The following is a 16,171-nucleotide window of genomic DNA, read 5'->3' as shown; positions in this document are numbered from 1 at the left end:
CCAAACTCCTTACGGCGCCTTAAGACTAGTAACGTTACCTATGGGTTGGACTAATTCCGTGCCCATCTTTCACGATGATGTTACTTTTATTCTTCAACCAGAAATTCCGAATGTCACTATTCCATACATCGACGACGTTCCAATTCGAGGACCAGAAACTCGATACGAGATTGAAGGAGGCTACGAGACCATTCCCTTAAACAACGGCATTAGACGTTTTGTTTGGGAGCATTTCCAGAACTTAAACCGAGTAGTCCAACGCATGAAATATTGTGGAGGAACATTCTCTGGAAAGAAAGCCTACCTTTGTTGCCCCGAAATTACAGTGCTAGGTCATAGATGCACTTATGCTGGTCGCCTACCCTTAGAAAGTATTGCCTCTACGGTATTACGTTGGGGACCATGCATTAATCTCTCGGACGCTCGTGCTTTTATTGGTACGGTTGGAGTACTACGGATTTTCATCGAAAACTTCGCAACCCGAGCTTTACCTATTACCAAATTATTCCGCAAGGGCGTAGAGTTCAAGTTCGAAGAAGAAGAAATTGCCGCACAAGAAGATCTTAAAATTGCCGTGAAGGATAGCCCAGCGTTAAGGCCCCTTAATTATAAATCGACAGGAGCTGTCATACTTGCCGTGGATACAGGGCCTGCCGCTGTCGGCTATTATCTTGCTCAATGCGACCCTGTCGATCCGTCGATCCGGTATTTTGCCAGATTTGGATCAATCACGCTCAATGAACGCGAGTGCGGATATTCTCAAGCAAAGAAAGAGATATTTGGCCTCTATAGAGCGTTAGGAGATTGCAAAATCTATTTAATCGGTCTTCCTACCTTTGTTGTAGAAGTTGACGCCAGTGCCATCAAGGGTATGCTCAAAAACCCTGATATTGCGCCTTCAGCTGCAGTAAACCGTTGGATTATCGGAATTCTCTCATTTCATTTCGTCCTAGTCCACGTACCAGGTACCAAACATGGTCCAGATGGATTATCCCGACGCCCACCCCAACCAGGAGATCCTCCACCGCCCGAAGATGGGATGGAAGACTTCTTACACACTCATTATGGGCTGATGCATTTAATAAATTCGACTTCCCCTACCATTAATCCGCCCACGACCCTAGTACAATGCCTGTTACAAGATTCTGAAGTCACGGCATTAGAAGAAACTCAGACGTTACCTTATTCAGCAGTACCCCGCACGGCAAAACAAAATCGTCTAGATGAACGGCTTAATCATTTAATACCGTGGTTCATCAGTTTGAAAAGACCGCCTGGTTACGACGATATTGCCTACAAGAAATTCATGAAATATGCTGTTCAATTCTTTGAAAGAGATGGTAGACTTTGGCGTAAAAATCCGCAGGGGAAACACCAGTTCGTAGTATTCCCTCGAAGACGCATGTTTGTGATGACGTCTTGTCATGATGATGTCGCACATAAAGGATTTTATGCGACCCACGCCTTAGCCAAAGAACGCTATTGGTGGCCGGATATGAAGTATGACCTTGCGTGGTTCGTACGGACCTGTCATCTTTGTCAAGTACGGCAAACCCGCCAAATCCTTATTCCCCCAACTGTTGCAATTCCAGCTCCGCTATTTTCAAAGATGTACATGGACACAATGATAATGCCGACCTCCGGACAGTTCAGATATATCGTCCAAGGCCGGTGTTCGCTCAGCCACTATCCAGAATTCCGCTGTCTTAGAAAGGAAACCGCTCGTACTATAGGAGAATGGATCTTTGAGGATATTTTATGCCGTTGGGGATCCCTAGTCGAGATCGTTACAGACAATGGGAAAGCCTTCGTCGCGGCATTAAACTATCTTCAAAAGAAATATCATATCAACCATATTCGCATTTCCGGATATAACTCCAGAGCCAATGGGATTGCGGAAAGGCCACACTTCGACGTCCGTCAAGGCTTATTTAAGGCCTCTGATGGGGATCAAAAGAAGTGGAGTCAAAATGCCTATTCCGTATTCTGGGCAGATCGCATCACTATCAGGAAGCGCATGGGTTGTTCCCCGTATTTTGCCGCCACCGGAACGGAACCCCTTCTCCCCATGGATATTGTCGAGTCAACTTGGCTAATGCCGCCACCTGATAATATCATCAGTACCACTTCTCTAATAGCACGTCGTGCAGTCAGTCTTCAAAAGCGTTCAGAAGATCTCGAACGTTTAAGGTCTAAAGTCTATGAGGCTAGGCGCAATGCTGCCATTAAATTCGAGAGGGATCACGAGCATACTATCCGTGATTTCAACTTCCAAAAAGGAGACTTAGTCTTGATGCGGAATACGCAAATAGAGAAAGCCTTGAATAGGAAAATGCGCGCCCGGTATTTAGGTCCTTTAGTGATCTTAGGACGGAATAAAGGCGGTGCATACCTTCTTTGCGAATTAGACGGCTCTACCTTCGCCAGACCTGTTGCAGCATTTCGGTTAATTCCGTACTTCGCCAGACAGAAGATTGATCTTCCCGATATTGCAACTATTGTCGATATTCCACCTGCACTGTATCACCGAGCTCTTTGAATCAAATGACGATGGCACCCTCGATGATCTTCCAGACCTAGAAGAGGATCACAATGAGGCGGAATTAGCTTAAGTCACTCGAAGAATTGGTGTTGAAACCAAAATATTATTTATTTGGGGCCCTTTTGGCCACCCATACACGCTCATTCTAAAATAATATACAACCGCTGGTTGAACAGCGGTACTACGACACTCCTTCAAAATTAAAAATGCCGCGATGAAAATACGTTGAAAAGAAAAATCCGCCCGCCAAAACTAGTTAGGCCAAGAGCCACGGTTATTGGACCGACCACTGTTCTTGTTGGACCAATTACCTTTACCGTCGTTAGGCCAACTTCCTTCGTCGTTATTGTCCCAACCTTTGCCCCAACCATCGTCGCGTTGCTTACCATGGTTACCCTTCTTCTGACCATTGCGACGCTTCCTGCGACTTTTTCCGCCAGTTGAGGAGGAAGCAACCTTAGAAGCGGTTGAAGCCTCGGCGTACTCAGCCTCGCGTTTGGCCTCGAGCTTGGCTTTGATAAGGCGGTAGTGCATCACGAGCACCTGGCGAGTTTTCAGGAGCAAGAAGAGCTCGCGGGTGTTGGTCTCGAGACGCTGGTAAAAGGCATCGGAGGTAGCCACCAAGGAAGGAATGGACTCCTCGCCGGTAAAGGCAAATTGAGAGAAATTGGTACCGACATAAGCCTTCGCGGAATCGACAATTTCGTCAGTGGCCTTGTCCTTGATGGGATCATGAGGGTCAACTGGAAAATCAGGGTATTAGTCAATAGAAACCCTGAAAATCGGAGATAAAACGTACCCGGACCAAAAGGATGGAGCTCGAGGAGATCATCGATAATGGACAAAGTTTGCTCGTCGTCCTGAAAATCCGGCTCGTTGAAAGGAAAGAGCAGGATTTGGCGATCGGGGATACCGCCTTGGCAGTACCGGCCCCAATTCTTAGTGCAGCCTGTGCAACGTTCTCCAAGGCCAGCCCAGTAACAGGTCTCGCCAGCCTCACGGCATGGATAGCATGGGCGCACGGCCTATACGGAATATTAGTTCAGTAAATTCTGTCACGGAAATTAAGAAACATACCGTGGTAGTCCGGGCAGGACAAGCGTGAGCCGGATGATGAGGCGTGCCAGAACAGTAGGCGCAGAAGGCCTCCCCAATCTTCATCTCGTCCTTCTTAAAGGAAGCACGGTAAATATCCGTGATCTTGTTGCCGATATCAATCGCGTCCTGAAGAGTGCCTTCGTTCTCGGCGCGAACCTCCGCGAACGAGGAAGAAGAATGAGCACTGTTCTTCGACGACTAATATTGCCAGAATCAGTCAATCATCTGGCGATATTGATACCAAGAACATACCGATTCCAAATCCGGAGAAACAATTTCCCCAATGTTAGGAGACGCAGCAAAAGAAGCCGGAAGAGAAGCAATTGCCGTAGAAGCAGTGGTCGCGTTGGAAGACCAAGACGCAGACTCTGCAACCTCCTTGGCAGGCAGAACGGGCGAGATTGGAACAGAAGTCATATGAACGTCCTCGTCAATGAAGGAACGAGGAAGCACAGTCAAACTACCGACGGCGGATTTCTCAGGAGGAGAGTCTTTGCCGGCGACAGAAGGGACGACAATAGGAGAAAAGTCCGGCATAGTAGCAGATGGCTCTGCAGCAGCGCTGGACTGACTAGTCTCAACACCAAGCATGATACTCCAGAACGGTTGGAAGTTCAAGAGCGAAATGCCGGCCTGAACAGTATCCTCGAATTCCGTATAAAAACTTTCTTTAACGAGGCGAGGATAATGAGTCAAGAGAGCAGTCTAAGAAATTATCAATATTCCGGAGGCAATATATAATGGAATTATACCCTACCCGAGTCTTTGCTGCATCGTCGAACCAGGCGACACGAACGGAGAACGGGGATTCCTTTGTCAAAGGATTTTTAACGAGCGAGTCCGCACGCTGGACGAGGGAGAGGAGAGTAGGAATTTCTTTGACAAAAGGAGCAGACATTGTTTGCGATGGAGATACTAGGACAAGACACCCACCTTTTATACGACAAAGGGAGGGAGTATCACCTCAGCACGATGATGTTACAATTCCGTCGGACTTAAAATTGAAACTTCGACGAGACACGGGTTGAAGAAAATACCGTGTGCTAGCTCAAAACTGTACTCAGCGGCATTATTTTCACATCGGCGAAGCTTGCGTACTTCGGTATAAATCTTTCAGGCTTTTGCCGTTAAAGATTTAAAAAGTCTAGGGGGGAGAGACATGGTCCCCATGTGTTCCTACGGCAAAAACATTCCTCTCATTTCAACATATTATTTTCGCGCAATCAGTAACGAATTCATGAAAGAAACGACCTCACAATTCACGAAAAACCGCACGAACTCATTATGAAAATCACTCCGGAATTATAAATATCCCACCTATTTGACTATACAACACGGGGATATCACAACTCACGGTAAAAACGCCATCCACCCACCTTACGAGTTCAAAATCCGAAGCACGAATCTTTATCTATGCGATCTACGGCGTTTACATGCCATCTCCATTCACACTCCTTTCATATTTCCATTCCACGGCATTTGGACTTAGGGATATTTTCAATCAAAGTGCTCTCGAGGTCACGTCAAAACCACACACGTGATCTCCAGTCACTAAAAATCCTCTAAGTTCGAAAATCCGCTAAAAATTCACCAATATTCACTCACTTTCACACAAATCTATACAAGAAAAGACTATTTATTTTGTTTAACGTCCTTGGGACGGTACATGCAAGTCTGATATAATTTTGCCCCAAGGGCGCGCGATATTCAACTCCTTCAAAAATAATACGGAGCCTAGCTCCCAAGAGATCCTACGCCAAGGCCGACTCAGAAATGGAAGAGTGGCGAAAACCCTGTACTTCTACTCACGGACTTAATCAACTTGTGATCAAGTAGTAGAAGGGCCCGCCCCGTCCTCATCCACCTCCTCATCGACAACAGCCTCCGTATCCTCAATTCCCTCATCCTCAGCCATGACCTCGGCCAGAGCCTCCGCACCCCATAGCGAATTGACGCAATCCCGAAGTCCATCGACATGTTCTTGCAAATTTGAGGCGCGGAAAATGTCGCTAATAATCCGAGCAATTGCGTCCATATGCTGGGCAATCAAGTTGCGAGCACCGACAATAGCATCGTATTGGACTAGAACAAGTAGTCAACGAAAAGAAAAAGGTCAAAACTAGTTGAAGACTTACCAGGATCCGGACGATATGGAATACGAGGGCAAAGTAACTTCTTGCCGTTGAAGGTGCAAGCGCTTTTAGTATAGACACATCTTGCACAGACGCAGCCTGATCGCTGCAGGGCACGACAATGAGTCCCGGCCTTCTTGCACCGGTCACACGAGTAGGAATACTATAAACGTACAGTCAGGAAACAAACGACGGCAGAAAAAGACAAAAGAACTTACAGCTTCTAAGACGAAGGGAGCGATATCAGCAGCCCAAAGTCGTCCATCCACCTCGACATGCGAACCAAAATCCTTGGAGAGCATGAGAACGCCCATTGAAGTACGGGGCTTCGAGACCTCTGTCATGCCTTTGGGAACTGGCTCTCCGAAACCTCCTCCAGAAATCCCTCGAGTAGGAGGCGGAGGTTCGTTCTTGGCTCGTCCACGCGTACGCTTGGCGTCAGGAAACTGTGGTGCTAAAAAGAAGGAATTAATAAAATCGGCAAAAAGGCAGAAGAGAGACTTACTCTGGGTATCCTCGTCTTCCGCGATGGCAGAAACCTTGCGTTTCTTTGAAGAAGGAACTTGGACTTCTACGGCCTTACCCTTTCCTTTAGACGACGTCTTCTTGATAACCCTGGATCCAGGCTTAATAACCGCGTGCTTTGTACGGTCGCGAAACGTTCGAGGGGAAGGAATGACGACGGTGTCATCGTTATCAGGGATAGAGTCTTCGAAAATCGGATTGGGCGCAGGCTTTGAAGTCTTAGCAATGCGACGAGTTGGAGGAGGAGAGTCGACGTCCATAGTTTCGTCCTCTGGAAGGGGCGGCGGAGTTTTGGCATTGTTCATAGTCGTATCCTGTTCGTCGTCGGTGCCAGGATAAAACAAAGGTGTACGATCTCGTACCTCGACTTCGTCAGGCTGAGAGGCCGCAGGAGACGGAACACGACGAAGGGGCGGCACTTTGAGAGTGATCAAGTCCGCTAACAGTAGCCATAAGTAAGACTACAAGATCTAAGAAAACAGTACTTACAGACTTGGACACCAGTGGACGAACTCGGTTCCTTCGTGACTGAGGCCTTGGAGTCTTTGAAGGAAGACAAAGCTTCCTCCACAAAAGAGGGCCTGGTAGGACGACGAAGAGGCGAATCTTGCGGCAAATGGAAATCGAACGTTGAAGGCAAAGCAGAATTTTGACTACCAAAAGGGGAGTTTAGTTGTGAAAGCGGCGGAGACCAGGCAGAAGTTCCCCACCCAGCCGGCGTAGAGAAAAGAGAAGGACCAGCTGAACCAGGACGAACGTCATTGGCAGCAGGCGGACCTGATTGGTCTACGCCTTGGTCTTTGGCTCCATGAGCAGCAGGAGGTGTTGGCGCATCGAAAAGATCTTGAGCAGATATCGACTGCTTATCCAGTACAGGTGGTACTGGCGACGCCTTTCTCGACGTTGAAAAGAGGGGGGGAGTAGGTTTGAACACCGGCGAGACTGGAGTTTTCTCCTTTGAAGGAGAACGACGAGGCGTTGGAGGTCTTGAAGCTGGAGGTACAGGCGTCTTTTCTGTTACTGGAGAAGGCACGGGAGTCGGTTCCCTGGGCTTTTCATGGAGAGTAGCCGTCCCCTTGGGAGACGGAGGAATTGAAGTCGTGTGTCTTGATTGCGCCGGTACAACTTCCTGCTGAATAATAGAAGTCGACGCGCCAGTATTCGATGGAGGAGCAGGCGTTGATTTGTCTTGAAGACGTTCGCGTCGAGGTGTTTGACTAAGCCCGCGACCGAGAGCCATCGAAGGTGCACGCGACTGACGAGACACGGCCGGACGAAGTACGAGAGGACTAACAGTGATGTTATACTTGTCCTAAAAGGAAGAAGTCAGTCAAACGAACGAAAGAAGAAAATAGTCAACGCACGAAGAACACCAGCATCGCATTAAACTCTGCTCGCGCCTGAGACACGAGTTTCCGAGGAAAATGTTGAAGGCACGATAGTGCAGCGAATTCGAGTTCAGACCAGTCATCTTCATCGACATCCTCTACCGCACTCCACGTCGTATCGCAAGTAACCCAGTTGGAGTGGGCGTTGAGCAACCATGCGTCGACCTCAGCGGAATCCCAAGTGTTCGTTGGAGGGTTAGCGCCGAGCTCCGTTAACTTTTGAGCAGAGTCGTGATAGCTTGGACCAAAGTCTTGTTCAGCCATGGCGGAAATGAACGTCGATGCACGCTGGCGAACGAAAGCACTGAAAGTTCCTTCAGTAAAACTACAGGCTACCGTCAAAATGGAAAACTTACCTCAAGAGGAGGAAGAGCGTCTTTGTGAGGCTCTAATGCACAGAAATACGCGTCGAAGTCAAGGCAGACAACGAGCAAAGAGCACAGAGGACGGTACCCACTAGTACGCGGTGGGGAGTGTAAAGAGAAGTCCAACTAGCGCGAAATTTCTCTAAGTTCACCTGGCCACGCGGCACAGAAGCCATGTGTGCCTTTCACCTTTCACCGTGAAGGTACTATGTGGAACTTAGAAGAAATACGAGACCGAGCCCGTATGGAATACCGCTTCTTCGGGATCTATTTATAGATCACCGACGCGTCTTTGGCATTACCATAGCCATTAACAGTCTTATCGCACAGCCACATCTTATCTCTTGACGACAAGTACCCTATACCCTGACTTCTCATGGGAATATCGATAATATCGCCAGCAACAAATGTTACGGAGTAACATAATAAAAGTCTAGGGGGGATGATGAGCCTCAAGGCTCTGTACGCTCAGAATTCGCGGATTTTAGCATTATAATAAATGCCTTGTCCACTTAGCGGACTTTCACTAAGTCAACGATTGCAATCACGGCAATACCCACTCTTACCGCCAACTATCCTTCCCAGCTCGTATTCCGTATCAATATGCGCCACTTCATTAATGCCGCCAGGCACCTGATTGCAGATCTCACGGATTTAGGACCATCATTGATCGCCCAGCACAGCCATCGATGACATCAGCATCAAGCGTCATTTAGAAGAATGCCACAGTCAAAGTACCAACTCCACGGCAAAAGACCTAATGCCGTGACCTTTCCACTCACTTTACTAAGGCTGTTACAATGCCAAGATAATGCCGCACGCATCTACTTCAGTGTACTACCTTCAGTGTACTTTGCCGCAGCAACACAGCAGCCCAAGAGTCCGTATGTCGGGGGAATTCTTTCTGATCATTAAGTCTATACGCGGTAAAACCGTGTGGGTGCTGTTACTTTAGAACTCTGGGAGCACGCGTTTTGTATCATTTCTTACCAATCGATGTACTAAGGACTTACTAAGGACTCATTTCAAGTATTCTAATTTTATTCCGGACTTGTAGTATAAAAGCTAGTGTAGTAGTAGTTGCTAGACAAGTTACTGGACACTAGCCATCATCCACGTTATCGACCACCGTTATCGCTTGTACTCGCTAGGAGATAGACAATAACAACATAGTCACTCCAAGTTATACTCTCTGTCACGGCTTTTCTTCTAACGGTATTGGTGTACGCTCATATTGCGCCAATACACGGAATTTGGTGTCCACAACTCGCTTTTATCTTTTAATCCGCCAGCATCGTTTCACTTTCACCAGCCAGGATCGTTTTCATCAGTTTTCACCTTCTACGTCGCCATCGTTTTACCCAGTTCAGTTCAGGATCGTTAAGTCCCCGTGTGGACTCAGATTAGGATCGTTATTGCCGCCAGCAGCATCTGTCACGGAATTTCGGTCAACAGCTTCAGTATAGGATCATCAGTCACGGTATTTGGTATCTTGCCATCAGTTTCAGTATAGGATAGTCTCCGTGTAGACTCAGGATTAGTATCAGTTTCGTTTTGCCGTCGTTAACCTCAGTATAGTTTCAGTTTCAGTCCAGCCCAGTCCCAGCCATCGTTTTGCCGTCGCTAGTTCCCCCTCATATCATCGCCAGTTCGTCTTATCTTCGTTTTACCGCCAGTTTCTCGTTTCTCGACTACAGTCTTCGTCTCTTGCCGTCACGGTATTTGTTATCTTGCCAACGGTATTTCTCTTTGACGGCATTTTCTCTAATTCCGTCAACATCGCCCACGGCTTTTACTAGTTAAATTGCCGTCACTTCGTTCACGGTTTGCCGGTATTCCCAGTTATACCGGATTCCGTTCCTTCTCGTCTATCGAGACCCTCCCCGGCTTACAGCCAACGTTTTCTAGTACTCGATCGTTAAGGGTACTACTTCGCTGACTGAAAAGTCGCAGTGTATACTTGCGTTCTTGAGGAATTCATCGCACGGAGGTGCACCGAAACACTCGCACAACAACAAAGCCTTTATTGCCGCTACACGCCATTTGCCGTGAACTCCTGTAGAGTTTTGGTTTTTGCCGTTGCCACGGAAGTTTAGGCTCATCAGCGCGGAGCACCTTCAATATATTATCTTCAGTGAATTTAATTGAGTGATACACTGCAGAGGAGGGCACAGTGTGTGTGTATAAGCACTGAGACTGCACACTTAAATGACACAAGTGTGCCGTTCTAAGTCTAAGCCATGCGCTCTACTCATATTATTTTTATTATAGTGCTTTCTGCCTCAGTGTGTAGCGCTCTATGCCTTACATGCACTCTAATATTATTCACGGGGCACACACACGTTTGCATTCCTAGAATTCGCAAAATTACATGTGTGAACGTGTTGCACGCATGTCAATGGGTTGTTCACAGCCCCCAGGAGTAATTGCCATGGGGGAATAGGGTCTGGTGGCGAAGGTGGCACAGGAGGTACCGGCAGATTTGGAGGTCACGGAAGGGACCTGAGATGGGGGTTATGTCTCGGGGAGGGATATCCCCCTGGGTAATGCGGTGGCAGTGGCAGCGGCAGTCCTTTCGGAGGTTGCGGCGGTACTGTTGAGCCCTTTCCTTTGTCGATGTTAGAGGGCCCTGCCCCTTCACTGTCCACCCTGCCCCTGTCCGAGCCTCCTCCCCCTGCATCGATTCTAGCCGTCTCCAACGGGTGTGGCATGGGCGCCAGTCGTCAATAGGCTGCACAACCCTGTTTGAGGTAGTCGGGATGGCAGATATTCCAGACTATGGCCACCCGATGCCAGGCGTCCACCTCGAGTATGTTTTTCATTAAGTATTTGTCTCCGGAGAGTCGGGCATCCAGATAGTCTTCTCCTGCTTCCGAGAGGAGCCACTGCGGGTCCTGGACCATGTCTTCCACGATGACTTCATACATATTCCCCCAGGTCAGGAGATTTAACTCCGGGAGTACTTTGGTGACGTGTTCAGTGAGAATCCTTTTTATTTGCCACATCACTTCCTTCATTATGGCACTCATGGGTGGCTTCTTCAGCATTCCAGCAGGCGATCTCCTCGGCACTCCACTGCCTGCTGGCTCTGAGGGCCCAAGGCTCAGACTCCTCATTCTCTCGTCGTTGTCTCTCCCTGCGTTGCCGGTCCCTTCTCCAATTACTGAGGTCAGAGCAGTCCTCATTGAGCGTCTCGAAGAGGAAGTCCTGGAGAACTTCATCGTGTCGCTCGAGGTCATCGCATGCTCTTCGGGACTCTTCCCGAAGTCGAAGCTCTGCGGTTCCAATCCTTCATTGCGCCTCCTCATCTGTGGCATCCGGCTCAAGGGGGAGGTTGAAGGAGAGGTTTCGTATGGCGTGATGCTCTGTGTTTCTGATGCGTGCACTCGCCGTTCTTCCTCGGTCCAGGAGGGCCTCTCCTTCTGGGGTGAGCTGGGTAGCTCGAGGGTTGAAGTTGGACTGGACGAGCGTGTTGTACTCATCAGTCCACGGATGCTGATTGAAGGGGACGGGGGATGCAAAAGCCCATGGTGCGACTGATGGAGTGAAAGTGGGGATTCCAGGGAATTGGTCGGAGGAGGGACCTCCTCCAGGGGTATCTGTGTATAGATCGGGGTGAGCGTCTGGGGAGTATGCTTCAACGGTGTTCCAGATGCGCTCCTCTGTTTCGGCGGGGAGGGTAATGGTCCGTGGGACTGGGGTGTCCTCGGGCCCGGCGGCTTCAGCTGATATTTCGGCCACAGGAGTTTCTTCCCCGGCGAAGACCCAACTTGTTGCGGGGTGCCATGCCACAGGGATCCCTTGCCAGTCTCTTCCGCTGCCTGGTGCAATTCTACCGTCATAGGGGTCTGCTCCACCTGGACGGGAGGTAGTTGCAGCAGAGGCCCCAAGACTGAGCTCCCCACTATCTTCTGCAAGGTCGTCTCTGCGGAAGTACTCACGGGTGTCTGCTTCTGCAGCAAGGAAGAACAGGGATGGTCCTTCATTTCCAAAAGGGGTGACATCATCTTCTTGCATCGGGACGCCGTCGAGGAGGTCTTGGAGCCGGATCCTTTCGAACTCGGTAAGACCGTCTTCTTTGCCCTGGTCCATAGACCCTCCTTCTTCTCCTCCAACGGGAGGGAGGTCGATGATTCCTGGGGGAGAGACATTGATGTCTCCGAGATCGATGCCTCGTATGTCTGTGATGTCGACGGAGGCTGCTCTTGGGGTTGGGGAAGACTCCCCGGAATCTGAGGATTCTCCTCTTGGTGTGATGGGTCTGCCATCGTGAAGCGTGGGTTGCACTGGAATGTGCGGATATGGAACGGTTGGGTATGGAATTGGAAGATGTGGGATGTAATGGAATGGGAGTCTCACTCTTCGAGCGTGGGTGCAACACCTGTAGACTGCCCGGATGGCTAGTGCTAGGAGTGCCCCTGCAAGTAATCCAAAAGCTACTGCAATTGTTGGTAGCAGTTCAGCAAGTGGCATACGAGCAGTCAAACAGTGAGGATCGCGAGGGCGATCAAGAATGCGATGTGAAGGTTGAGGTCGGTTTCAGTGTCAGTCATCCAGAGATGGACGCTGACCGCTGATGGGGATTCGGGCGTCGAGGAGCTGGTCACAATCAACAGTACCACTGCTATGATTGCAAAGAGCTGAACGGCGTAGAGGTATAGTAACAGGGTTGGGGGTATGTGGTTTGATTGCTGGATTCTGGATGATCGATGGGCACCGACAAACGTCTAGGTGCAGCCTAGCGACCTTTCAGTCTAGCTGGAGAATATAGTTCTTCGAAAAGTTGGGCAGCGTTCGTTCTCAGACGTGGCACTGGGCAATGTAGGACGAGCTTTGGCTAAATGTCAACAACCAACTAATATCGACTTAGATCAACTAAGGATCGCCACTCGCACTTCGGTGGACGATACTCTTAGAGGTCAAAGGAGATAAAAGAGAGTTGATTGAGGACTTAGATAGTCACGAAACAAGGAGCTTTGAGTTGTGTAGATTAAACCTTAGCCGAAGCTGGGGTTTAGACCAGCTGAGGCTCTACTTAAATACATGATGCGTAGACTAATAATAGTACTGTGAGAACAAGTCCGTTGCGATCGTACGAGAGAATCATGTAGCATAAGCAGGAAAGGTAAGCAAAAGGAAAGAAATGAAAGAGAAAAATGAATAAACCGTTGATGAACCTATAGACTCCCGTGGGTGGAAACACAAAACCTAGGTGTGGTATGTGCTAACAGACACGGAATCTGAAGGATGGTTCTAGCGAGTCTAGTCGGGGCACCTCCGTGCAGTGACTAAAGCCTCCTAAGTTTGGAAAGATAAAGGAATTTCTCTACTAGTAGCATAGAGGGCGGTAGCAAACTATAAAATTTGCAGGAAGGGAAGTAATTGGGAAAGGGATCCTAGAAGAGGCCCTAAAACGAATCAGTAAACATACAAGGACTATACCTTGTTCCTGTTGCAACTCTAGCTGCGAGCACAATGAATAAGAGCTCTAAAGAGACTGTCCAAGTTCTAGCTGCGAACTCAGAGGCTGTAGTGAATTATTAAACTCGCGTGGTAAGGTTGAATCAAAGTGATGAGGATCGGTCTGATACTCGACGAGACTTTCTCTGGCTGCAAGAAAGAGAAGGCATTGATGGGAGAGATGAAAATGCTGTCTCCTAGCTGTGGAAGCAAGCGAATTTGTTTGCGAAGCAAAGCAATAAAAGAGTTTCCTAGTGGCGGGACTCCTAATTACTTTGCGTAGAAGAGAGGGATGGGTTGTAAGCACAAGTAACCGTTAAAGGTTCACTGTGGCTTAGAGAAATAAAGGTTCGAGATGAAGTTCTAGCAGCAAAAATGTCTTTATTGCGCTACTTCAAGGGTGTATGTTGTATGGTGTAGGTGTTAGAGATCGAAGGTAAGCGTAGAGAATAATCTGGGGTCTCCCTTCCTCGCTCTCCCTCCCCTAAACTAATTAGTTAGCTACTTTTTATACTAGTTTGTGAATTAAAGGTTTGTAAGCTACAGTATTCCTTGCTGTGTTGATTTATAACACAAGCAAACTAATTACTGAGTAATATGACATGATTAACCCTTCCTTACCAATGCTGAGTTGAGCACAGTTGAATCCGCAGGCTACAAGGACTGTGCATTACTGTGCATTGCACTGCAAGTAAGCAAGCTTTGTAACATGTTTACCAAGCAATCCACTGGGGTTTGCTTAGCAAATTAAACAGTCTTAGTAAGTTCTAAACCACTGCTGACTGTTGCGAATTAAATAATTCTCTACCTCGTCATCAGGTAGGACTGAGTTATTTCAGGTGGGTGGCTATGTGCTGGGATCAATGATGAGATTTGATCAATCAGGATCTGCAATCAAAGTGCCTGAAGATCAATGGCTGTGCTCTGATGTAGAAAAGCCTGATAAATCCGCGAATTCTGAGTGCACAGAGCCTAGAGGCTCATCACCATAACACAAGGAGGAGAACAGATGAATGGTGCTTCCTACTGAAGATCCTGACATCGACTGCACCATGATGCATGACACTTGACATTCCAACAGTAAAAACCTCGGAATATATATAATAATCAATGACTAGACAAGAATGTTTTAGCAAAATACAAAAGAACTCTACAAACCTCGGAATTTCGCTTCCAGTTAACTTCCAATACAAAGCCAGATGCAAAATCAAGATGTGGTCACAGAATTCTACATAGAACCTCAGTGTGAAAGGGTGATAATGTATTCGGCATGTTTTTGAGAGGATATAATACTTGCCTAGATTTATAACATAGGTATCTATATATCATTACTCCGAAGCACATTCTCCATCTTAATCACCGCTTCACAAGGAGCTGCATTTGATGGGATCATTGCAGCAAGAGCCAAGGCGGTCGATAGCAATATGTTGCAGCATTATAACACATGAATTAATGGAGAATCAATAGAGGAGGGAAGGCAGAGAGGTAAGAACAAAAATTTCAAGATTTTTGCGAGTGGGCTGGAAATATGTGCAAACAATGGTGTGTCTGCGGCCACAGATAACACCAGAGGGGTGTACCGTCAGGTAGTAGTGTCCATCGGGATCCGTAAAGTACTTGCAAATTTGAAGTAGTGGCAGATCGCTAAGTAGAGATACACGTGTTGCTGATTGTTAGAAAAGGGGGAAGTGGCTGTGTGAACCTAACCCTAGGAAACCACCTGATGGTGAACAAGCGCATGCATCAAAAGTAGTGCTGGGAACAATCAAAAGTAGTGGTGTCCTCCCTACAGAATGAAAGAATTTTTGTACAGTATAATGCCCATACACAACAATGCTGATCATGCTCAACTTTAGGTACTCTTATTTTTGTCTGTACTATGCAAGGGGGTCGCAAAAACTGAAAAAATCATATCAGGTCAAAAAAATTTTTAAGGCCTCGATGGACCGACCGACCGACTGCCATGGGAAAAACATACCCACAAAGGAAACATCATGTAATCACTCCATGTCAGAGTCATCCGCCAGTGCGAGCTTTCCGCCTACTTAGTCCTCTCATCCTCGATCTAAATGCTGATAGTGTACAATTTTTGTCTGCTAGCGACAATGCTGTCCTACTGTACATGGCAGACACCTCCAATTTTGGATCCGTCAAACTCGACCAAATATTTTTACAGCCGGTAACTCAATTCTCACTAATCCTGCCGATATCCGGCAGCATGCCATTGGCGTTTTGAGCCTTCGACATCGTTTTGACCGCTTTTCCGGTGCTCTTTAGGCCATGTTAGGTCATGAATATCATACTGTGGGTAGTCGGCATGTGCAAACGGATCACGATGTGCAAATTTTGATGCAGCACAGCTTCCTGTAAACCCACAATAAAATTATTGCACACTATTAATTATATGATTTTGTTCAGTTGTCAGAAAAAAAATCAAAGTCAACAAGTGGTCAGGATGTGCTGCAAAGCAAGATTTGCACATCGCGATCCATTTGCACATGCCGACCACCCACAGTATATCAGCTGAAATAAACACCTCCAGCAGTGTCTAGGGCCTCTGGATGCTATTTTACAAGAGGGGGGCAAAAATTTTTTAAGGACCTTTTGGACCGACCGACCGACCAACCCGATGTGCCGGCTTGCCGGGCCGCAACCCCCTTG

The 16,171-nt window shown here is 47.8% G+C and overlaps 1 protein-coding gene across 1 annotated transcript; it reads right to left on the bottom strand.

Annotated features, from left to right (window-relative positions):
- Positions 1-5,308: 5,308 nt before the first annotated feature.
- On the bottom strand, positions 5,309-8,226 carry EV420DRAFT_1752849 (uncharacterized protein; the record flags this gene model as incomplete). The annotated part of the gene is made up of 10 exons (XM_060480427.1): positions 5,309-5,391; positions 5,450-5,722; positions 5,776-5,935; positions 5,991-6,226; positions 6,278-6,611; positions 6,660-6,736; positions 6,787-7,609; positions 7,662-7,989; positions 8,042-8,073; positions 8,143-8,226. The coding sequence occupies 9 exons, from the start codon at positions 8,224-8,226 to the stop codon at positions 5,469-5,471; spliced, it is 2,328 nt and encodes a 775-aa protein (XP_060323353.1). The 3' UTR covers positions 5,309-5,391; positions 5,450-5,468.
- Positions 8,227-16,171: the final 7,945 nt, after the last annotated feature.

The sequence above is a fragment of the Desarmillaria tabescens genome, assembly GCF_030435595.1.
Source record: "Desarmillaria tabescens strain CCBAS 213 chromosome Unknown EV420scaffold_82, whole genome shotgun sequence".
In the NCBI taxonomy this organism is placed as follows: domain Eukaryota; kingdom Fungi; phylum Basidiomycota; class Agaricomycetes; order Agaricales; family Physalacriaceae; genus Desarmillaria; species Desarmillaria tabescens.
The sequence above is the reverse complement of the archived record's forward strand: the minus strand, read 5'-3'. Positions and strand labels throughout refer to the sequence as shown.